Raw genomic sequence first — 26,051 nt, forward strand, 5'->3', positions numbered from 1 at the left:
CTTAATAGACTTTCCTTCTTCCCCCACCCCACAATAACAATATTGCATTATAATCTGTTTACTTGGCACAAGTCTTGTTTAGTCCTCCATTTTTCTGTTTTGGCACAGAAACAGTAATGAAGCATCAGTTTGAAACACACATGGTACTAACATTGTACAGCTGTCACAGAACAAGGACTTCCACCAGAAGAGATGTTGTTGGTACCATTATGCCAACTGTCCATGTCAACTCAACACATCTGTCCCCACTGAAGATGGCATATCCTCTTACAATGTGTAGGCATGGTTCTGCCCTAACTCATGAGCATGAGTGCAGGCAGCTAACTAGCCAGTTAATGTAAAGTGGACATGTTAATGAGTTAGAGTGCTCAAGGCAAAATTCCCAGCCATGAACATTAGAAGAGATGTCTCTTCTATTAGGACAAACATGTTTAATGAGAATGGTCACTCTTCAATTTCATAGCTGAATTAACTCTAAAAATGAATAAAATATGTATAATTCATAGATACCTACAGTTTTTGCTTGCAATTAGGGAGAAGAGTATTAGCATAAATTCGATCTCGTTGGTATTCCTGAAACCTGGTGGGATGATTGACATGACGGGAATGTTAAAAGCAATGGTTATAATCTATTTAGGAAAACCGAGTGGGCAAAAGGGATGGGAGAATGTCCTAACAGATAAAGTACAAGATGGTAACAAATAGTACCCAAGAATCTGTACTAATTGTTGTCTGCTGACCATCAAATCACCCCAGGGGACAGGATGATCAGTTCCTTATACACCTATCTATATTGTGTAGGGGAAAAAAGCTGTATGATTACGGGAGACTTCAATTTGAGTAACATATACTGGAGATCTCATGCTGCCAGCACTAAAATATCCTTGGAATTTCTAAATATTATAGATGACAATTTTCTAACTCAACGAGTGTTGCATCTAAAATGGAACACTTCTATATTAAACCTCATTGTGACAGAGAAAGAGGAACTGAACACAGCACTAAAAATTAATGGTAATTAGATTCAAGTGATCATTACTTTATTACATATATAATATGCAGAATCAAGTCCAGAACAGTAATTTTTATACTTGATGCTTCAAAAAAGCTAATTTTACAAAGCTGAAAACAATGAGCCAAATCACCTGGGAGGAAGAAATTAATCAGAAAAAAATTGAATGATAATTGAGAATTGTTTAAGAACACTTTACCAGATGCCCAAAAAGCCACATCCCACAATTGAGAATGAAACCCAAACTGATAACAAAAACTACTGTACCTGATTTAGAAAAGTGAAGGCAGCTATAAGAATAAACAAAAAATACGTAACAAAGAGATGAAGGGGGAAGTTGACAGTAATTAATATAAATTAGAACCAAAGGAATTGTAGAAAACTGATAAGGGAAGCCAAGGGACACAAGATGATCTCTATCACTGGCAGAGTTAAGGACAATAAGAAAGAGTTTTTAAAATATATTAGGAAGAAAAAGAATCCTAGCAATGGTACAGGTCTGTTACTAGATTGAAATGATAGGATTCTCAATAACGCAGAAGAGTGTTCAATAAATATTTATATTCTGTATTTGGGAAAAACAGATGATATAGTCATCTATGATGATGATGATAACACTCTTTCCATTCTACTAATATCTTGGGAAGATGTATAACAGCAGTTACTAAAATTACACATTTTAAAATAAGCAGGTCCAGATCACTTGCATTCAAGAGTTTTAAAAGAGCTGACTGAGGAGCTCACTGGATTTGATTTTAGATATTTAGAAATAAAATGTTGATTTTAGATAAGTCTTGGAACTCTGGGGAAATTCCATAACAGAGGAAGAAAACTGATGCTGTGCTAATTTTTAAAAAAGATAAACAGGATGACCTGGGTAATTATAAGCATTGGTCCTGGGCAAGATAATGGAGTAAATAATACAGGATTTGATTACAAAAGAATTAAGGAGGGTAATATAATTAATGCCAAGCAACATGGGTTTGTGGAAAATAAATCCTGTCAAACTAAATTATTATTTTTTTATGAGATTACAAGTTTGGTTGAAAAAGATAATATGTTGATGTAATATACTTAGACTTCCATAAGGCACCGGTACCACATGACATTTGGATTTAGAAACCAGAACCATATAAAACAAACATGGCATATATTAAATGGATTAATAACTGGTTAACTGATGGGTCTCAAAATAGAACTGTAAAAGGGGACTCAGCATCCAATAGGTGTTTTGAATGGGGTTCCGCAGGGATCGGCTCTTGGTCCTACGCTATTTAACATCATCATCAGTGACCTGGAAGAAAACAAAATCATCACTGATAAAGTTTGCATAGGACACAAAAATTGGGGGAGTGATACTTAACAAAGGTGACAGGTCACTGATACAGAGCTATCTGGATCACTTGGGAAACTGGGTGCAAGCGGACAATATATTTTTAATACGACTAAATATAAGTGTATACATCTAGGAACAAAGAACATAGGCCATAGTTACAGGATAACGGACTATCCTGGGAAGCAATGACTCTGGGCTGTAGCCCATGAAAGCTTATACTCAAATAAATTGGTTCGTCTCTAAGGTGCCACAAGTACTCCTGTTCTTTTTGCGGATACGGACTAACACGGCTGCTACTCTGAAACCTGAAAAAAAGAGTTGGGGGCCGTGATGCATAATCAGCTGAACATGATCTCCCAGTGTGATTCTGAGGCCAAAAGGGCTAATGTGATTCTTGGACGCATTAACAGAGCAATCTCAAGCAGGAGTAAAGAGGTTATTTTACCACTCTATTTGGCACTGGTGCGACTGCTCCTGGAATACTGTGTTCAATCCTGGTGTCCATAATTAAAGAAGGATGTTGATAAATTGGAGAGGATTCAGAAAAGTGCCACAAGAATGATTAAAGGATTAGAGAACATGCCTTATAGTGAGACTCAAGGCTTAATAAAGAGATGATTAAGAGGTGATTTGATTACCATCTATAAGTACCTACATGTGAAACAAATATTAGATAATGGGCTCTTCAGTCGAGCAGAGGAAGGTATAACTTGATCCAAAGGCTGGAAGTTGAAGCTAGACGAATTCAGACTGGAAGTAAGGCATACATTTTAATAGATGAGGGTAACTAATCATTGGACCAATTTACAAAGGGCTGTGGTGGATTCTCCATCAGTGACAACTTTTAAATCAAGAATGGACGCTTTTCTAAAAGATATACTCTAGGAATTATTTTGGGGAAGTTCTATGGCTTGTATTATAAAGGAGGTCAAACTACTTGATCACAATGGTACCTTCAGGCCTTGGAATCTATGAAATAATTCCTTTTTGGTTCTCCACGCAAAACGTGCCACAAAAAAAAGTGGTTTTTTTTTGTTGAAAAAGTCAAAAGCTTGTCTTTGAGCTCTAAAATGTGAAAGAAATATCCATATAACATTTCTGCAGAAGAGGGCCCTACATTTTCATAATCCAGAGTACCAATAGGCAAGAATATTTTCAATACAAGCTTTCTAATGAGTGTGGGTGATTTCCCTTACTATACTGAAGTTGCACAGGGCTGGAAAGTAGTTTAAATGGATCTTAAATAAGTGCACTGAAATCCAATACAACAGTTTTAAAAGAATGACCCTATTTGGCAAAATTATACATAACTCTAATATTTGATTTAGTTTTTGTAAGTGTCTTAGTGACACTTGAAATAACCATTTGATATTGCAATATTTTTATCAACTTTTTAAGTTCTACTCCCACATTGCTAATTTAGAAATTTTGAAACAGAAAAATGACTTCCTTCTCTCACACAATCCTTCTTGTACAGAAAACATGCACAAATGTGAACTCATATTTCAGTGTTAAGACAATTCAAGACTATTCTTTTCAAAAGAGAGCAGTCATTTTGTGAAAAGTCTTAGGAAAGAACTCCAAAAAACCTCTAATTCACTAGCTTGTCTGTGCTAAAGAACTACCCCATTTCAGAGTTATGCACACTACATTAGGCAGTTCCAAAAGGGTTCAGTCCAAAAACTGCTGAGTGTCCACAGGAGCCTTCTTGGTTAAGAAACTGGTTTATCGTGTTTGCACACACAGCACTCCCTACAACTGTTGTGTTTGTAATTCTCACACTACCAGGCACAGATGCTTCCTTTCTGTATTGTTTGTGTTTCTCAAGATGTGAAGAATCACTGGTTAAAAAAGGTTTATAAAAGGGTGTATTGTAAAAACAGGTTTGTATAGCAGATAAGTTAGTATTTATAAAAAAGGTTTCATGCCTAAGGTGACTGACTTCCTCTTCCTGGAGTTATTTAAAAAATCCAATTCACACTCAGGGGAAACATAACTATACACTCTAGAAGTTAAAAGGACACATTACCTAGAGATAACCAAATGCTATTTATAGACTTCGGGGGGAAATACCAGGGAAACCTGATTTCCAAACTGAGGCTAAAATCTAATTATAGTTTTCCTTTTAATAATTTGCATTGTGTCTGCTTGCTTCTATGGCTGGCTGGAACTAGAGCAGTTTGAGTATTGAGTTGAGAAGGTGTCACAGAATGTTCTGAACTGTCACTGGAGGTAGAATGGAGTATTCTGAAATTGTACTGGAAGGGCTAATAAACTGGTGCAGCTGTACCAAATGCACTTGTACTCCACTCTAGCACTGAAACAGTTCAAATTGAAGTAGTGTAGACCCATACAAGCTAAAGAATCGCACATGAATGAGTGCAAGTCACAATGGTGTTGTGCCCTCATATTAACATCCTCTTTCCGGTACGTCAGTGCAGGGCATCCACACATCACTGTGTGCAACTACTGTAACTATCATTCCATTGTGGGCATCTAGCACACAGTACTCAGCATGGCTCCTCAGAGAGGATGGTTGCCAAAGAACCAACTTTAAGTCTAGGCATGCATCTTCTGCCCTGTGTCCATAATGCCATGCTTACTACCAGATCATCTATTGCCTCATCTAGTCTACTACAAATATACAAATTCAGTGTATACAAATATAAACATTCAATGTCTATATTTTCAAAATACAATGAGCAGCAGGGGATGCTTTCATTTGATAGTCACCTTTGTGTATTCGTTACTTGTGGGATTTGTCAAACAAGATATCGAACTACAGGATTGTCTTGCAAAGCTGCATCTGTTGGAGGTTGCACAGATGTTCTTGCACAAGGATTACATTGCTCTACTCTACATAGGGGAGTGTACCCCTTTAACAGCCTCACGTCCTTCTCCAAAACTAGAGTAAAGATTTCATATACAACTCTAAGGTGGCAAGACACTGTGAATGCACAGAGGCGACCCCCAAAGAACAGTTACTGGCGAGTAACCTCTTCTTTGACCTCTTTCACCAGAGTAAACTCTGTGTATTCCCATTTGAGGGTGACAATGAGCCTTGCTCCTGAGCGGTTGGTGGTTGAGGAATTATTTACTGAATGTGACTGTACCACCACTCTCCCAAATTGGGCATCAGAGCAGGATGTCAAATCCGAAGAGTGGAAGTATGCACTGCACTCCATGCTGTTACTCTGCATATCTCCAGGATAGGAATGTATCTCAGATATGCCATAGAAGCTGCAGTAGCTCAGTGGAGTATGTGTCTTTATTCCATAACGGATTGTGGCTCTAGCTAAGATATGCTCTATGCACCTCTTTATCCAATGGGGTAGCCTCAGTTTGGAAATCAGGTTTCCCTGGCATTTTTCCCCGAAGGCTATAAATAGTGTTTGGTTCTCTCTAGGTAATAAGTGTCTTTTCAACATCTAGAGTGTATAGACATGTTTCCCCTGAGTGGAAGTTGGATTTTGGAAATAACACTAGGAAGAGGAAATCAGACACCACCATGGACATGAAACTAGCATGAGGGCTCATGATCAGGTGGCCTTCGCACACTACATGCATTCCAGGCCACACCACCATACACCATGGTACACACATTCTTTTTTATGGAGGTAAGGAAGGGCGCCATTAGAGATGGGGGAAGCTTCTCTAGAATATTTAAGGGCGCAGAGAATGTACTGACTAAACTCATGGTATCAGGCTCTTTTTCAGATAATCAGGCCTAGCAGTTGGAGCATGGGTTACAGCTGAGAATAGGGTTGGACCTACGCCAAGGATGGTCCTGGAATCGAGATCCAGGGACAGGCCGAGGTCAAAACTGAGATCAGAGTCTGCAGTCAAACCAGGGTCAGAACCATAGCCAGAGTCCAGGCGCAGACAAGAGATCAAAGCTGGGTGGTCAGAATTCAAAGACAAGAAAGCCATCATTGATCATTGGGCTGAACACTTTAACTGTCTACTCAATCATCCATCTACAATTTCAGAAGCTGCTATCAATGTTCTCTTTACACAGCGAATTCGTTAGACTGCCAAGTATTAGCGAAATGGAAGTCATTATCAAACAACTGTCACAAGGAAAGGTACCTGGCTTAGATGAAATACCGCCAGAAGTCTATAGGCATAGTGGTTAAGCACACATCTCAAATAATCATGCGACTCTTCAATGTCATCTGGGAGCAGGAGACCATGGCTCAAGTCTTCAAGGATGCCTCAGTTGTCCATATATACAAATGCAAAGATGATGGAGCATCTGTGATGATTCCGGTATCTTGCTTCTTTCCACTGCTGGGAAGACTGACACCTCTCTCAATAGACGCTCCACCATCACCAATAACATCATCTCAGAGTGTCTACATGGTTTTCAGAACAGTGGATATTTTTGTTGCTCGCTAAATAGTGCCAGGAACAAAACCATGACCTTAATATGGTGTCTGTAGAACTAACACAGGCTTTCAACATTGTTAATTGCAAGGGTGTCTGACAGATCTTGCCCAAAGTTAGGTGCCAGCATACTATCATGTGATCATTCCATGGTGGCATGCTGGCTAGAGTGCCTGAAAATAGTATTTCATCAGAGCCTTTCATTGTCATAAGTGGCATTAAGCAGGGATATGTTCTTGCACCTATACCATTTACCATTTTCTTTGGTGATAGCACATATGCTAGTGAGTATGCTGCTAGATTCTTTCAAAGACTGAGACAAGGATATTTACATGCAATTCCACACAGAAGGCAGAATGTTCCATCTCCAGAGACTTTGTGCTCACACTAAAGTGACTGACTTGCTTGGCTGATGACTGCGTACTCGTAGCACATACCATTGAAGACACCAACTTCTAATTGACTGCTTTTCTAGATTGACAAAGTGATTTGGATTCAACCTCAAGAAAACCAAAGTGCTTTACCAGCCTGCTCCAGGAAAAAAATATTTTCCCCCCCAAAATCACAGTTGATGACACACTGCTTAATACAGTAGAAACATTTTGTTATCTTAGTAGCACTTCATATAATTATACCGTAGTTGACAATGAAATCAAACAGCACATTTCTAAAACCAGTTCTGCCTACGGTTGACTTTGTTGCTACCTGTGGAATGTGGTAGGCATTACGTTCGCACTAAGATTAATATCTACTGTGCAATCATATTGAGCACTCTTCTATACATCTGTGAAACATGAACACTATACCAGGCACTTGAAGCAGTCAGAGCATTTTCACATGCTCTTTCTGCATCTCATCTGTAACATCAAGTGAATGGACAGGATACCAAACATCGAAGTCCTGGTCTGGTGCTGCATGACTAGCATTGAATCCCTAATCATACAGGTGCAACTTCATTGGGCTGGTCACCTCATATGTATGCATGATACGTAACTCCCCAAACCCACATTTTATGGACTGTTGAAAATGGGAGTATGTACACTGGGAAGCCAATAAAAACAAACTGAGGATACTCTCAGAGCTCACCTAAAAGCTGGACAAGTGGACCCGAACACATGAAAAGCTGCTGCTGCCGCCAACAGATCAGGAAGGCAGCAAGACCTGTTGGTCTGTGGTTAGCACCATCGAGAACAGCAGAACAGAAAATGCCAAAGAGACGCGTGAGCGAAGAAAGCATGCCGTGGCAAAAACACGCGGCCAAGTCTGCCCAACATGCAGATGCATCTGCGGATCCCTCATCCGATTACATTCACAAAAGATGACATACTGAAACAAACTGACTCTCACACGTGGACTACAATGGGAGACTCCAACACTTAAAAGTAATTCCCATGTAATTCACAATCCACATAAGTCAATAAAAGAAAAGAGTTTCATCAACAACACCACCATTGTTATTCAATATTTAGTAGATGGCAATGACCACTACATTGAATATAAATCAACTGAATTGAATATTGATCAATTAAAGTGTTAGAACCTGAAAAAAAAACCCTAAGTTAACCACACACAAATCTTCAGTTAACTACTAAAGGAAACATTTGTAAACATCTAGTGTACTTCTGTGAATAACTTACTTCTGTCTAAGCAGCTCTCCAGTTAGCTAAGTATATAACAGGGCTGTTTTTAAGCTAATAAGAATACAGCAGATCAATAGTACAGTTATCATTCACACAAATGGACCAGCAGCCATCAAACAAAAATACTACATCTACATTAACCATTGATAGACTAGTACAGAAATTATTGTGATAGAACCAATGGCTCTGGCCTTCAATATACTCATCAGTATTGCAATGGTTATGCATAGAAGTCAAACCTATAAGAAGCTCAGATCTCTGGATAACAAACTTTTGGTTAATGAGAGTACAGAAGAGCAACTAGTAACTTGAAGGACTTCAGAATATTGCTTAAGGAAAACACCTGGAGCTCTTCTTCACGGACTATTCAAAATCAACCACAAGGTAAGATTTTTTTCTCATTTCTTATTCTCCGACAATATCCACTATCTGCTTTTGTTTTCATATCTTTGAGCTTGCTAGATTGTGGTATTTACAATCATTTCAACATCAGAAGGGCAAATATCTACCTTACTATTAAAACTAAAAATGAGCAAGACATGGAAAAACTAAATTGGCTATGTCAGACAGGATGCCTGGCTGTTGTGAGGCAATTAAAATAAATAAAAATTAATAAAGGGTGATTTGATAGCTAGGGAGATATACCCTATTAATTAAAATCCAAACCAAATCAGTAGTGACCAGTAGATGTTACAATAAAGGCTGTTTGGTCATCTCCCATTAAGTCACTTGAGTTTAGTAGTTTCAATCCAGATTCCGCTGGATTCACACACACACACAAACCATAATCCATACCATCTCTTGCCCTTTGTCTTTTCTAATTAGATCAGGTCTCTTCAGGGCAGAGACGGTCTTTTACTATGCATTTGTACATAATGCCTAGCACAAGTCCTGATCTCAATTAGGTTCTCTAGGCACTATCATAAATACAAAAATATAGTCAATAGAAGCTACCAAAAGGGATTATATCTGTCTCCTTTATTCCTTAGTAGTTCAATTCACTGTGGTCAGAAAGCTACTGTCTCATCTATGCTTACAGATAATGGGGATGGCTTAAGAAAGGAGCTTCAATTTTCACTCAATGGGCCAGATCCTTGGTCTGTCTAAGCACTCAAGTCTAAACCACCTTTCCATTACCCTAATCCTGAGGCCTATTCACTTTGAAACATAACTTAAAGCAGCACTCAAGACAGCTCTAACTTGCATCAGCAATTAGTCTCCTAGTAACCCTTCTGTCAGGTGGGGATCACCAGAGTACAATGCACTCTTCTCACTCTCCACTCTTGCCCCAACCCACGCAGGACCAGAAGCAGGTGGTGTAGACATAGCTATGTCAGCTTTACACTATTCAGTGATTCCACTTTACATAATTCAGTGATTCCACCATTCGGGACAGCTTTCTGGCTGCATCAAGGTATCTGAGCAGCACAAAGCATCTGGAAGATGAAGGAAAAGATTTGGCCTTGAGTTATCCAGAGGTCATGATGAAAATTAGCAAGCATGTGTTGCCAACGGTGATATACAGGGCAATTCAAGTTGTCTGGAAGCCAGACAAATGAAAACAAAAGATGAGATATTGCTGAACAGAGAGGCTTCAGCCAACCTTGCTTCACTTTCAGTGGGCCCCTGGACATAAAATAACGATGTGTAATGAAATCATCAACTCTGAAGATGTTACAGCAAGGTATAGTCTACTGGATGTAGGCAAAACTTCCGTTGTGTAAAGAGCCAAGACAGATGATACAGCCTTCCAGGTTCATTTTTGGGATCTACTGCCCTTTTACGGAACATTTTGCCAAACTTCAAATATATCTTTGTTATTTAAAAGCTTTTGTACCAGAATCTGTAGAAGATTGATTTACTTCATATGAAGAGGGAAAATGAAATCACATTTTTATTAAAAACTATAGCAGCCCTTAAACAATGGTGGAGTTCTCTTCCCCAGTGTCAAACACAGGAAGAGTATCCAAGAGGTGTTTGTGCATGTATATGGTTAGAACTTGAGACTTTTGAGAGTCATGCAATCTCCATAAATAAAAATGCCATTCAACTTCAGAGATCCCAGAGAACTTTACAAACTACATTACAGTACCACTGAAATGAAGTTTGGGATGGAAGGCAGTAGAAGAGGTCAGCCCACAGAATAATAAAGCACAGTGTAGGAAAGACATTTTTCATCAGTGACCCTGGGCCAAACCCCTGCTCCTAAAGAACCAAAGGATCTTCAATGTTACACAGACAGGATCTCCATTTTCAAGGTCTGGGGGGCAGCCTATTATTTGGGCGTAAGGGCCCAAAAGCAAGCTATTCCGCTGGTTAGGAAAGATAGAAAATGTGGCAAAAGACCACCTTGGCTTAACCACGAGATCTTGCATGATCTAAAAAATAAAAAGGAGTCATATAAAAAATGGAAACTAGGACAGATTACAAAGGATGAATATAGGCAAACAACACAGGAATGCAGGGGCAAGATTAGAAAGGCAAAGGCACAAAATGAGCTCAAACTAGCCACAGGAATAAAGGGAAACAAGAAGACTTTTTATCAATACATTAGAAGCAAGGAGGACCAAAGACAGGGTAGGCCCACTGCTTAGTGAAGAGGGAGAAACAGTAACAGGAAACTTGGAAATGGCAGAGATGCTTAATGACTTCTTTGTTTCGGTCTTCACCGAGAAGTCTGAAGGAATGCCTAACATAGTGAATGCTAATGGGAAGGGGGTAGGTTTAGCAGATAAAATAAAAAAAGAACAAGTTAAAAATCACTTAGAAAAGTTAGATGCCTGCAAGTCACCAGGGCCTGATGAAATGCATCCTAGAATACTCAAGGAGCTAATAGAGGAGGTATCTGAGCCTCTAGCTATTATCTTTGGAAAATCATGGGAGACGGGAGAGATTCCAGAAGACTGGAAAAGGGCAAATATAGTGCCCATCTATAAAAAGGGAAATAAAAACAACCCAGGAAACTACAGACCAGTTAGTTTAACTTCTGTGCCAGGGAAGATAATGGAGCAAGTAATTAAGGAAATCATCTGCAAACACTTGGAAGGTGGTAAGGTGATAGGGAACAGCCAGCATGGATTTGTGAAGAACAAATCATGTCAAACCAATCTGATAGCTTTCTTTGATAGGATAACGAGCCTTGTGGATAAGGGTGAAGCTGTGGATGTGGTATACCTAGACTTTAGTAAGGCATTTGATACGGTCTCGCATGATATTCTTATCAATAAACTAGGCAATTTAGATGGGGCTACTATACAAATACAATTTAGATGGGGCTACTATAAGGTGGGTGCATAACTGGCTGGATAACCGTACTCAGAGAGTTGTTATTAATGGTTCCCAATCCTGCTGGAAAGGCATAACGAGTGGGGTACCTCAGGGGTCTGTTTTGGGACCGGCTCTGTTCAATATCTTCATCAACGACTTAGATATTGGCATAGAAAGTACGCTTATTATGTTTGCAGATGATACCAAACTGGGAGGGATTGCAACTGCTTTGGAGGACAGGGTCATAATTCAAAATGATCTGGACAAAATGGAGAAATGGTCTGAGTTAAACAGGATGAAGTTTAACAAAGACAAATGTAAAGTGCTCCACTTAGGAAGAAAAAATCAGTTTCACACATACAGAATGGGAAGAGACTGTCTAGGAAGGAGTATGGCAGAAAGGGATCTAGGGGTTATAGTGGACCACAAGCTAAATATGAGTCAAAGTGTGATGCTGTTGCAAAAAAAGCAAACATGATTCTGGGATGTATTAACAGGTGTGTTGTGAGCAAGACACGAGAAGTCATTCTTCCGCTCTACTCTGCTCTGGTTAGGCCTCAGCTGGAGTATTGTGTCCAGTTCTGGGCACCGCATTTTAAAAAAGATGTGGAGAAATTGGAAAGGGTCCAGAGAAGAGCAACAAGAATGCTTAAAGGTCTTGAGAATATGACCTATGAAGGAAGGCTGAATTGGGTTTGTTTAGTTTGGAAAAGAGAAGACTGAGAGGGGACATGATAGCAGTTTTCAGGTATTTAAAAGGGTGTCATAAGGAAGAGGGAGAAAACTTGTTCACCTTAGCCTCTAAGGATAGAACAAGAAGCAATGGGTTTAAACTGCAGCAAGGGAGGTCTAGGTTGGACATTAGGAAAAAGTTCCTAACTGTCAGGGTGGTTAAACACTGGAATAAATTGCCTAGGGAGGTTGTGGAATCTCCATCTCTGGAGATATTTAAGAGTAGGTTAGATAAATGTCTATCAGGGATGGTCTAGATAGTATTTGGTCCTGCCATGCGGGCAGGGGACTGGACTCGATGACCTCTCGAGGTCCCTTCCAGTCCTAGAATCTATGAATCTATAACCTGAAAATACTAGCAAGTTTGCAGATACTGAACAAAGATACCAAGCTACACAAAAATAGGAGACAATTAATATTGTTTGGGAATATAGGATTTTTCTGTAACATGATTAGTTTTTGACAATGTGTTATATTGTTAAAGATACCAATGGTGTTCAGTAGATAAGATCGTTAAAAATAGTCTGTATCACAGTTCCCTGGTCAGGTCTACTCTTTCAATTTGGGTATATAAAGGCACACGTGACAGATAGTAACTGTCTATGAATGTAGTCCAAGAATTTCACATATTAAGAGAGTACACTTAATTAAGAACCAACTTTACAAAGAAGGACCCAGCCTCCTTTGCAGATACTTCATCGAAAGCCTGCTTCTCAGTTTAAAGCCCTAGTAAAAGATTTTGGCTTTTTTTTTTTTTTTTTTTTTAAATCAACAAGTCAAATCACACTAAACCAAAAATCCAGTGGGCAAAGGCTTTTCTGGGTTTTAAGTAGTAGAAGACATATCTGTGGCTAAATAGCAACAGACAATTGACATAGTACTAATTTGGGACAGATGCAAGTCTATTTTCGTGTACATCACATAATTTACCCATTCTGAAGAGTCACAAAACATTCAATCCAAGCTTTAAGTATTCTGTCGAGCAATCTTCCCTAATGGTTTATAGGATCGTATAGCAGAATCCCTGCAATACTAACATCTGCGTCCTCAAAATTATGCCTAAATTTACACTGAAACCTAAAGTGTCTGTAGTGGGAATTATATACTAGTGAGAAACTCCTTCCTTGTGGGCATGATTCTGCAACTGCCACTTACCTCAGGTTCCTGAAGACAAAAATAGGTATTGCCATACTGGAACAAACCAGTGGTCCAAGTCCAGTACTGAACAATATATTTAAGGTGCCATGCTATTAACCTCTTTCTGTTCTGTGAATTGATCATTTATTCCTATCAATTCCTTACTCATTTACCTCTTTCAAAAGAAATTCAGGAGGTAGAAAGGCACAACTTACTTGGTTTGTCCCTCTGTATTATATTTCTATTTACTTGGAGACAGTGGACCAATACTGTTTCTATTGAAAATATTTCTTAATGTCCATCATTCTTTTTTATGTTTTTCCATCCAAAAAAAGTATTCAACTGTTTTATTTTAATAAACAGAAAAAAGACTACTGAGAAAAGCTGTACACTAATAAACAACTCTACACAGAATAATAGCTGTGATGGAAAAAACTTATTTTGGAAAAGGGAACTAATGCAAACTTTATGCACCTTTAAAAAGAAGTTATGCAACACTAGAGGATGTGTCAGAGAACTATTACCCCCTCTAGAGTTAGGAAAGACGGATTGCCCTGTGAAAGCCTATGGATTCTGTCAGGAACCTGGGCCTCCCGAAAAACTGAGTGTTTAAAGATGAGCCCTCCCCTTCTGTCCCACATCCCCTTGACTAACAAGGTGTAGAAGTCACTTTAAAGCATAATAATACGTACATTTTTAATGTATGAAGCACCCCTAGAAAAAGTGCTCAGTTCTGAAGAAGAGGGAGTGACAGAAGTGCACAAAGTTCTCCCCCCAATCTCATAGCACAAGCAGCAATGGTCAGTCCATGATCCAGGTCTATGTTCAAGTTGTCAAACGTATGATGGGTACTATTTCTCCATAAACATAATATTATGTACATGGTACTGTTTGTTCACACAGAGCAACTTCAGTGACAACTTTTGTTGAAATAATTTAAAAGTAGTTTTTGAATGCTTTAATGAAAAGGGAATATAATATCAAATCATTTGGAAAAATCACCTACTTGAACTTTAGATTAAGCCTTCTTCCTGTGTGTGTGCAAACTATGGCTTCCTGTGTGTGTGCAAGCTATGGCTTAGGTAAAAAGATGAAAGTGATCACTAGAAAGAAAACAAACAAACAAACAGAGCTCTGAATGTGAGCCACATTGGAAAGAGTGTGATACATGTCTTTCGCCTCTTTCAGACTGAACATTTTTCTTTACAGCTACAGTAATCAAACTGCAATTTAATTTCATACATTGAAGCACTAATCCATAAGAAAGTTAATAGCCTGAGAAGCCTAGTTTTCCTATGGTAATGAACCATTTTGAAAGGACTGTTTCTTTCTACAAAAACACACATATTGATCTAATAGTTTTGGTTTTTACATTATTGGCTAGACTCAGCATGGACTGCAACAAATGAAGAGACTAAATTACAAAAAACTGGTTATCTGGAAAGTATGAATGAATGATGTAGGAGAAAGTTTTCATAACAGTTCAAAACCTAGTAAAACAAGGCAAAAACAGAGCTGTAGCCATGGTAGTGCAGCTAACCTAGGAACAGAACCTGGCTCCTTCCAGATACTAATGCACCCCTACGATACATTAACTTTTAGTGATATTGTTTGATTTTTGCTGGGGAATAAGATAATTTATAAAAAGATGGGAAAGGCAAAGTATCTTTAAATCTGCATTTTAAAATCACCTTACTCTGCCCTGGAGAGCAACAACTAGAAAATTTAAAGCATCCCACATTTCTTCACTGAGTTAAAAAGACAAAACTTTAAACAAAATTTTCTTCGTGTTTACTGGAAATGTTAGAAACACTTCTTCACATGCGAAAAACTCAGAGTAGCAGCAACTGCATCTCAAGAGTAGTGGTTAGAAGCTTGCTAGAAACAAAAATCACCTTAGTACCTTTATTCAAGTGTTCCTCCCCTCACTTGTTTTACTTAATAAATTATAGATTCCAAGTCAAATCACATACATTGTGTTTACAAGCATACACACATCTGAAGACTAATTAAATGCGTCAACAACACAGCTGTACAGCAATAGCTTCAAGGAATCTCATTTCACAGATACACTCAGGGTCACAAATCCCAGGGATCTGAACATTGTCCTCAAAACTGAACAGTTACATTTAAAAGTTAAATGAAGGCCATGAAACATGCATGGGGTAATGAATAATCTCTATTATTTTAGGGAGTATTTGTTTTCTAAAGATGAATTTTCACTCAGGAAATCTCGTGAACTACTCTTTCAAAATAAAAATGCTAATTTTTAAATCATAAGTTGCAAAACAGAAATGATAAATATGGGTTTTTAAACCAGAATGTGAAAGTAGAAAATTCCTTTTCTATTTTACAAACACATTAGTTCAATAAAACAAGTTTTGAATTCTAGTTCTCTTAATACAGCTTTCCATATCTCAGATTGGACAGCGAAAACATCCATATTTCATTTTGGTTTACGGTTCATTTCACTTTAATGTTCTCATGCACCATACTAAAAGGGTGTTGAAAACACTACAAAATGGTGCTTTGTTAAGATTGTTTCCACTAGAATTTTATTTAAAAAAATCATGGAAGCCATTACTTATTATTTTAGGTTTCAAAGATGATTTTTGAAAAACCTATCTCTTGGGCCAAATATAACCTAACACCATCCTTTTAAGTTGCCTCATCTTCCAGTATTATTGTGCTTATTCTTAGAACACTAAGTGAGCTTTAACATCCGACACCAGACTAGTGTGTGGCAGCAAACTACCTCATCTCCCAAAATAAACTTATACCAGTTGGATTCCTTTTGGACCATGCCAGCAATCACTAGCTTAATTTGTTAGCAGCATTCTGTCTAGGCTGGGATGTGAAGTGCACTCAAGTCCCAATCAGGGCCAGCTCCAGCTTTTTTGCCGCCCAAAGAGGCGAAGCGGAGAAAAAAGAAAAAAAAAAAAGATAACGCCGCGATTGGTGGCAGCTCTACAGCGCCACTTAATTCTTCGGCGGCAATTCGGTGGCAGGTCCTTCGCTCTGAGAGGGACTGAGGGACTCGCCGCCGAAGACATGCCGCCCCTTTCCATTGCCCACCCCAAGCACCTGCTTTCTTTGCTGGTGCCTGGAGCCGGCCCTGGTCCAAATTCCACAACTTGGCTATGGAATGGTATCTTTCTGTTAATGACCTATATGGATTGCATACAGTATGATATTCTGATCTGAATATTTTGTGTAATCAGATTTTTGTAACACTAGCAAAATAATGGATTAGCATATGAATACACAATACATTGGCATTGAAACAATTATACTGATTGTATTTCTATTAAATGTTCTTTATGCCTAAATTTTACCCCACACAGTGGTACAAATTTATTTACTGAAAACCATTTTCTTTTCTACACTGTCAACTGATCCACATTTGAAGGGAAATACTATGGAGGTATCTATCTTTCCACCCCACCCCGTCAAATATTCCCAGTTTTTGACAGTCAGGGGAGTGAGAGCTCCCCTCTACAGTAAGCATCATCTTCCCTATGTTGTAATCCGTTGTAGCTTCCTGTCATATTTTGCAGAATCCATGCTTCTTCCCTCCCGTTGGACTTTCCAGTAAAGTCTGATTCATATGAACAGCATGTAACATCCCAAGATTATGAGTTTCAACATAATACCAAGCAACCCTCCTTTCCTGCTTTATACTTCCACAAAGTAAATAAAAAACGGAGTTCACAAGATCCTACCAGCACCTTTTGATTATTTAAATAATGTAGGTATAAATCAACCTTTGTTCAATATATATTATTGTTTCTATCTATCCTGCAATAGTAACAAAGTACCCTGATAAGAGGGAGGGCGGCTGGTAATGGTAACTATGAGCAGCATATGGATTAACTGCAGCTCCTGTAAGCAGCCCTGTAATCTTTGTGGATTTTTATTTTATTTTTTTTTACTCTTCTAGCCCTGATACTCAATGGATCATAACCGTTATTTCATACATCTTCTGACAACCATATAATAGGGTTTTTTCTCTTCTTGCTTGGTTATTACTCTTCTTCAGTGGAAAGACACCACTACACACAAAGCTGTACAAGGGTATTATGCTTCTTCTACAATTTTGGCCAGTTTGTGGATTTAAGCCACTTGCTGCACCAGAGGAGGAGCTTGAGTAGAACCTAAACAACAGGGGGAGCTCCTGGATGAATTTTGGCTAATTGCTTTCTCAGCCAGAACACCTACGGATGGGAGAGGGAGCTTCTCAGATGGAGGCCAATGGAATGGGAGTGACACCACCCTTTATGCCTTGACTCCTCATGCCAAAAGAGCTAGTCACAATCTGGATCTATACCTGCAGTTAAACATCTCTCTAAATATTTACTTATGCTTCGGTGAGTTGGTATAGATATTGAAAAATCCTTCTATAAAATCTAACCCCATTTATTAAAATACCTTCACTAGTGTGTGGAGATAATCTTCTACATTAGTAGTGTGCTATCCGCACAATTGTGTTTTGCAGAATACTGTACTGAAGAACATTCTATTTTCTTACTGTAGGTACTTGTATTCCCATTTACAATAAAAACTATTTTATTCAGCATATCTAGATTAATACAATTATGTTTACCTCTAAACGAAGAAAAACACATCATCAAGTTACCCTATCAGTGTAGGAGAACTGGGCCAAATGAGGAAACTGCTATTAACTTTTGGAAGAATAAAAGCTAACGCTTCCACATTAACTGGTCTTTTAGGATTTCTAATAGCCTGACTCTAGCCTACTATGTGACTGTAGGACTGACATGTTTCTAATGAGAGGTTAATTAAACTAATCTCTCATACCATGGTGAAACACAAGATCGGGATTTGGGGAGCCTTCTCTGATAACATCTGGCTGCATTCCAGTTTACTTTCCTTATTTATGAACAAATTTCCATCAGGTGTTCCATTTCTTATTGCAAACGTGAAGTGATTAGGGAGAAAAGGTCTCAGTAGTAACAAAGAAGAGACAATCAACAGTCAAAACTGCAGGAAAAGGCCAAATTAAAATTAATTAACCTTAGCATCTGTCAAGCTGACAGATCGCAAAATAAAAAGTGACTCAAAAATACAGAGCATTGCGAGATGAATACTACTGTTTCCTTACTACGCAGCAAATTATCTTGTGAATCAATTGTCCTCACTGCTTGAAAAAGGGACATTGTGGATGCCAGCGACACCTGACAAAGTGGTCTGATGCTGATGCAATCCAGCTGGGTACTATGCCTCACTAAAGCTCTCTCCATCAACCTGTATTTGGTACATGAAGAAAACACTTTCCCTAGTCCCTCTCCTATTTTCTTCCCATAGAGATTCAGTCATTTCAACATAGTTATTTATGTAGAACAGAGATTAGAATCAGTCTTGCAGTTGTATGAGGCAGAGATGTTGTGGAACAAACCATGGCAAGAAGTTAGAGGACTATATGGCTCTGATGGAATCTAGAGTGTAAAATTGCTAGAAATTTTTAAATACTAAGTATTGAAATGTGTTGGGGCAGAGAGTCCCTTTGTTTTATAATTTATAACAGCACCTAGCACAATATGGTCCTAGTCCATGACCAGGGCTTCTAAGCACTACCACAATAAAATAATATTCATGAGAAAGTTTGGTTGAAGAGAAGGTAGGCCCTATTGCTTTCTTCATGAAACTCACTCCCAACCCACTTCCTTTCTCGCCATCTTTGTAACTGATTTTTCTTCAACACCTTCACAAGCTTCCTTTTCCTCACTCCATCCAGTATAGCACCTTCCCTTTTCCTACATCCCACATGCTGTTTCTTTTATCTGGTTCCTCACTACATTCTCCCCTCTTCAGTTTCCTTTCCCTCCCAGCATCAGACTGCATCCCGGATAGGTAACCCATATTTACATAGCTTCCACACAACATGACCACTGCTGCACAGCATTCTTCCGACCTGTTGTCAGAGTGCCTGGAGCAGGGTACACCCATCTGCACTTTTCCCATGTACTTCAGTCAACAGAATGTCAGACACTCTGCAGAAACACTTCTAGTAGTGCAGGAAATCAATAAGCTGCACTCCACCAACATCAGCCACTGAAATCAGTGGATGCTAATCCCTGCAATATAATAGGGAAGGAAACATTTTATAACCCTGGTTCATGTCAGTCACCTAAAGTAGGAAATAACCAGTGTTTTACCTGCATTGTGTGTTGCATCTTTAATTCATACCACTGGACAACCTAACTGCAGAACTATCCTGGACAATCTGGGACAGCCAGAATAATAATTCAGATGACCTACCAAGTATTAACCCTTCTTTGGGCACCAGTGCCCCATTCGGCCAGTAGCACTGCCGTCCTGACAAGCAGCAACAGATATGCAAGGTCTTGCACATGAGCTTTCCAGTGCAAGAGAAGTCACTGATGCAGAACATGGGTATATTCTGAGTGTACCTTGTTTTATATACACATACAAAACAGCCCTGGAACTGAAGTGATCAAACAGGGAATCTCAGCCAAACACCAATGCCCAGATCCCAGGGAGCAACTGTGCCTCAACTGAGACTAACCAGATACCAAGGTAGAGAGCAAGGTATTCTGGTGCTCACACCACTTTCTTTCTAAAGACCACTGTTTACACAGAACCTTGCAAAACAAACCACCACAGCATGTCTTCCCAAGACTGAACAGTTGTTCTCATCCTAAGAAGAGGTTGGAATATTAATAGCACCACAGTGGCACCGGCCACAATAATACTATAGAGTAAATCATGAACAGATGTGCTTCTAGGATGCATGATTGAACTAAAAAAAATCGATTACTTCTATCCTAGCTGAACACTGAATGAAATCCTACAATGGTATATGGTGCTCTGAGGGATCTCTTACTTGGTTGTTCCTTTCTTATGTTTTAATGCTTTAAGACAAATAAAATGGTCAGTATTTGAGAGAAAGGAATATTTATGGCTTTTACAATGATCATATCCATCTCGCAAACAAGATTACATCCCAGAGAGAGAGAGAGAAAAAGAGTCAAGAGTTGTCTTACGGGTCCGTATATTGTCCATTACCAGAGTATCTAATCACCTGCACTCAGGATGCCATGGTGATTAACAAGTTCACAGAAAGAGCAAGCACAAGCCAAACTAATATGTAGTTCAAAACTAAGTTTTTTTCCACAGGTGATGCTATCTGAGACAGACTGCTACAATAAGACAGTTCTTGAAACAAAAAACAAACTTATGAGCAGCGCCACACAGAAAATGAGATACAAAGAACAAATATTTTATTAAGTTTATAATAGTAATAGTGACCTTCAGTCCCGGTATTACCTTGTAGTTAATGACCAGTTGGCGGACTTGAGGCCCCATGGAGCATTACTGCTTAAGTATGAGTATTAAACATTGATTTATACAAATCAATCACATATGGTCATTTATCTGTCCTAGGAAGATGAATGACTCTGTATAAATCAGTGATATGGCGTATAGACTCTGCTCAGCATTGAATTAGTAGTGTGCTTTTTAAATTGGCTCATTTGAGGGGCTGGCTCTGTGCCTAGTATAAGAGTTTGAGAAATGCTGGATAATTGTGTGTGAGAATAAAATATTAAATCTAGAGCAATTGTCGGAGGATAACAATTCTGTTTCAGATCAACTTTCGAGGTTTCAAAATTTGTTTTCATTCTGCAGTGGAACAAAACAGAAACTTTTCAACTGTTTCATGAAAACATAGTTGTGTTGAAATGCCCATGTTTGGCTCGAAATCTGAGCTTTTAAATTTGGGAAGGTTTGGTGGGCCCAGGGGCTCTCTGGTTGCTTTTGACATGAAAGAGAGCGAGAGCATACCCCTGGAGCCAAAAAATAAATAAATCTTCCTGATAACAACACTATCAAAACCAGGTCTCAATGAAACAGATTATTTCATTTCACTGAAAATGTTCCAGCCAGCTCTAATCAAGTCAAGTCTATATCTTCCTCAAGATAACCTTAAAATAATGTAGCTCAGTGCAAAGAATCAAGACAATATTTCCCCAGTATGAAGATTTATACTATTATAATTATATTATATTTAAGGATAAGATTTTGTCATAGTTATTTTTAGTAAAAGTCACAGACAGGTCACGGGCAATAAACAAAAATTCACGGAAGCCATAACCTGCCTGTGACTTTTACTAAAAATAACGGAGGGGGAGAGGGCTGGGGAGGGGGGAAGGAATGACAGGTGGAGCCTCAGGGGGTTGGGGGGGTGACTAAATGTCCCAATCCCACCATCACGGGGAGGGGACAGCTCCAGCACCGGCTGAAGCGGGGGGGAGGGGGGGGAAAGGGTGTGTGTACAGCCCAGACCCCAACCACAGACAAAGGAAGTGGGTGGGGGCTCAGAGCTCTGACTCCAGCACCAACTGCAGCCATTAGGGAAGGGGGAGTGAACAGGAATGGCTCAAGCCCCAGCCCAAGCCGTAGGGGCACACGGCCCTAATCCAAACTGCGGGTGCACGACCCTGGCTCCAACCCCGGCCAAAGCCATAGGACGGGGGAACACACTCCCAGCTCCAGCCACAGCTGTGGAAGGGGTGCACAGCTTTGGCTCTGTGACTTCCATGACTAAATCATATTCTTCATTATGTTATATATGCAGCGTGACATCATCTTTATTCTAAAAGGCAGAGCAGGATAAGAATACAATGGTTCACATTCCGACTTCAAGGAGGTAGCAAGGGTGCAATTAAGGGCAGAATTTTGATTTGGATTTATGAGTCTAAATAAGTGAAGACAGTAACAAATATAAATTTAAGTCTTTTTTAAAAGATTTTTCACTCATTTGGGCACCAAAGAAAAAACAGAACAGCTTGTAAGTGAAAAATAATTAATGTTGATAGATCTGGTGTGTAGAAGTAGTCAATTTCCAATAACCATTCGTCAAGCAAGCAGTTTGATATTATTGTCACTAACTGGTAAGAAGTTACATCAGTGAAAGCCACTAGAACTTTTAAAAATTTGATTTTTTTTAAACTTGTGCTGACAAAACTGAGGAGAGAGGAAATCACATGCTACAGCCTTTTAAGCCTTAAAGTATAGAATCTTAATATGTGGAAGTCATAGAACTGATTAAAAATACATCGCTGAGATCTGAAAGCTTAGATTTCAATTATAAGTTTATCAGCTTGAATAGGAACGTTTGTAAACACCCTTTATTTTGCAGTTAAAATCTGAACACTTTGGGTCAGAAAATCAAGGGTATAGTACACAGCCACGGACAATTGTTAGGTTTCTGCAAGCTAAATATGCATTAGCTACACACTGTGGGTGTATAATATATAAAATATAAATTACAAGACAAAAATGATCATTCCTCACAACTATAAGGAATTAGTCAAACATCACTAGGAAATGAAAGCAATGTCATTCTTTCATAAGTCATTTAGAGTACCATAGTCATACAAGTATCTAAATATAAGGATTAAGTGTGAAGTCTAGCCATTAAAGTTATGAGAAGAATTTTACTATGGTGCCTCCAGGTTTTCAGTTAATATGGAGCTTATCTTCACACAATACCATCAAGGTGTCTGAATTAAGTTTATATCGATCTAGATAACTGGTTTGGAAGATATGAATGATGCAAATTAGATTGAAGCACATAGGAGAGAAATTTAAGGTGAATGAAAATGTAGAAAAATAGTTCTAGAAATAGCTGAACTACTGGTATATGGAAAGAGGGCAAGATGGGAGTAAAAAAGTATTAGGTACAGAAGATATTATGGTTCAAACACTTCCCTGTGTTTCGTTTCTTCCAAAGGACTAATATCCATGTTAAAATCAGAAGTTTTCCCTCCTAGTTCAAGATTTAGAATATTTTGCTAACCATGCTGCAGCCTATGAATTCATACTTTCTAAATGTCTTAGTAAATTATTCTCAAATGTAATGATATTGCTGTTAAACATTAATGCACAGCAATTTCTCCCAAAGATAAATTCAGCTGAATTGCATTTCTCAGTGACAGAAGTATAAGCTTAGAATCTGGGGCCTCACACAGCATTCTGAATGAATAGAAGTATTTGAATTGCAAAATCTTAATGGAGGAACCAAGTTAATTGTCTGAAGAGTGGTTACAATGCTTTTGATGCTAATAAGCAGCATATTTGGGGGCTAGTCACAATAACTTGGCAATGTGTCTTTAGAACATATTGGTACGCAGATAAAGATTCTCTCACATTGAATACTCTAATTTTCATATGTGCAAGCTTAGTACTCATAACATCCTTAGTTTGATGGGGTTTATCCAATTTAAATTAAGATAATTTTCAACAAGTCTTCACTAAATGGAAAAATACTTAGCAGGAATTTCTGTTCTTTTAGAAAATTGTATTTCATGACCGTCAAATAATCCTTTTTGAAAGAAAAGTCACCTGTACCTTTAAGGGTCCCCCCCCCACTACACAGTAAAAGAAAATAGTGACGTAAGGTTTAAGCATAGTAAGATCAAATCATAACTGATTTTCTCAACTCAATTCAAGAAGTCAACCTAGCTTTCGTTTCATCTCAGCTTTAGTTTTGTATTACTAATGCCTTTTGCTGAAAGCAAAAGATTTGAACTTCTATATAGGGTATTTAAAAAACCTAATTAGAGTCATTCAACGTTATCCCAGACAAAGGACTCAGTGTAAGATTATTCCCTACAGAAGATTCCTGATAGTGGGACAGACTGGATAATCAAATTCTAACAGAGCTTGTTCCACAATCCAATAGTTTTATAATGCAATTCCAACATCCAAAAAGCCAGCATTCTGACTAGTGTGCTAGTGGTCTTTGTCACTCAGATGAATATCTGTACAAAGTGGGGTTTTTTAAAAGGCACTGTTAGATTATTAAAAAAGCAGCAAGACTATAACAGAGAAGCAGGAATCACTCGATTTTCTTTCCAACAAGCATTAATCCTAACACTGCATATGATGGAGCAAAAAATAAAATCAAAGATTGGAGTTAAATATTTCTCTCTCGTTTATAATGATGATTAGGCAGATACTTAACAGTCCAATATCTTTATCCACCAGATGATCATTTGCTTGGGTCTAGTCAGCAGCTGTGAGAAATAAAGGACAATTATGGTAAGTGTTATCATTTAAATTATGTTCACTGATAAATCTACATGGCTTCATAAAATAGCCTGCATTGCTTTTAAGCAGAGTTTTAATATTGCCTATAATAGTTACTTTATTTGCTGCTTGACCTTTTATGTGGGTGAATCACTTTTGATCAGGCGGCACACCCAGAAGAGCTGAAAGAAGTGCTGTGTAAGGCGTCCTTTTCCTCAGAAGGCAGAATGAATTAGTGTTAGCCATTGAAAGATACAGTCTAAGTCTCACTTAGCATGAAATAGGGAGAGTTTTGAGGTTATCTTTAGAAGAGCAGTTTACCCACCCCAGTTTCCATTCAGGATGTGCTTACAGATAAGGATAAATGCCATCCTAAATGTGCAATACACAAATAAAAGTATGTATTTCTTATTTTCAGCAGAACAATTCTGCTAACCGAGACACTCAGGTCCAATAGTCTCCATATGCAAGTCCACAGTAACCAGATGAGTTTTATCGTCCTTTTGATCGTCACATTAATATAAAGTCATTTTTTCTTATGGTTTTTTTTTTTGTTTTTGTTTTTTTGGCAAAATCTGGGTCCTCTCATGTGTACAGTCAAGCACAAAGTTAACCCTCCATGCAAGACTGAAAGCTATACAAGTCTAAAGAAACTTTTTTAAACAGTACAGTGTTGCATATGTACTTAGATATGAAATCTCTATACAAAGAATCACAATACTGGAGTCACACAGATACATGAAGTTGCAAAACAATTAAATATATTAGCGCACACTAATGTACCAAACCCAAACACAAGGAGCTCCAACATCTGACATGAAAAAAATTCATATTACTGTTCTCTCTGGGATATTTCAAGACATGACACTTAATGTCAATTCCAAGCCGTACAGTTTCAGTATGGAAAACAAAACAAAAAACAAAAAAAAACCCCACCTTGCTACCCTACAGGTTCATTTTAACACTCAATGGCCACGTCTATCTAAGTATGAAGTTAATGTGGCTTTGTTCTATAAGCAGTATCCAACCCTTGATAATGCTGGAATGGGAAACAAAAATTCCAGTCAAATTTAGGATCAGGTAAAGGATACACTACAGGCCCTTTAACCCAGCACCCCACCAAGAGCCTTATGCCATAATCTGCAGTAATCCTGGAGGACAAAAGAAAACAAAATTTTTCTAACTGTCTCTAGAAAAAAGCAGCATTATACACTAGACCACAGCAGAGATTCACACTTCCAAGGTATAAGTAGAAGAAAATCAAACAAGACAAAAAATAACGTGAATAAACCCAAAAGAAAGATTACTTATCTGTATAGTATCTGTGTGGTCCCTATCTGTATTCCTCTCAAGGTGTGCACATACTTTATACTCCTGAGACCAGAAGATTTTCACTGGTCCGCGCTAGCGCTCTGAAATGAGGGCATAAGTGGCAGCATTGACCAACTGCCTCTCTACTTTTTTCTAC

The 26,051-nt window shown here is 38.5% G+C and overlaps 1 protein-coding gene across 14 annotated transcripts in view; it reads right to left on the minus strand.

Annotated features, from left to right (window-relative positions):
* Positions 1-26,051, minus strand: part of CHID1 (chitinase domain containing 1) — a 275,561-nt gene that overhangs the window by 101,425 nt on the left and 148,085 nt on the right. The window contains exon 12 of one of the 14 annotated variants that reach the window (XM_065594679.1): positions 24,549-24,570. The exons of the other annotated variants lie outside the window; for them this stretch is intronic. Within the exon in view, the coding sequence (XP_065450751.1) occupies positions 24,564-24,570 (7 nt within the window). The 3' untranslated portion in view covers positions 24,549-24,563. Of the gene's footprint in view, positions 1-24,548; positions 24,571-26,051 lie in introns of those variants that run through there. 14 annotated transcript variants of the gene reach the window in all.

Source organism: Chrysemys picta, chromosome 4 (genome assembly GCF_011386835.1).
Source record: "Chrysemys picta bellii isolate R12L10 chromosome 4, ASM1138683v2, whole genome shotgun sequence".
In the NCBI taxonomy this organism is placed as follows: domain Eukaryota; kingdom Metazoa; phylum Chordata; order Testudines; family Emydidae; genus Chrysemys; species Chrysemys picta.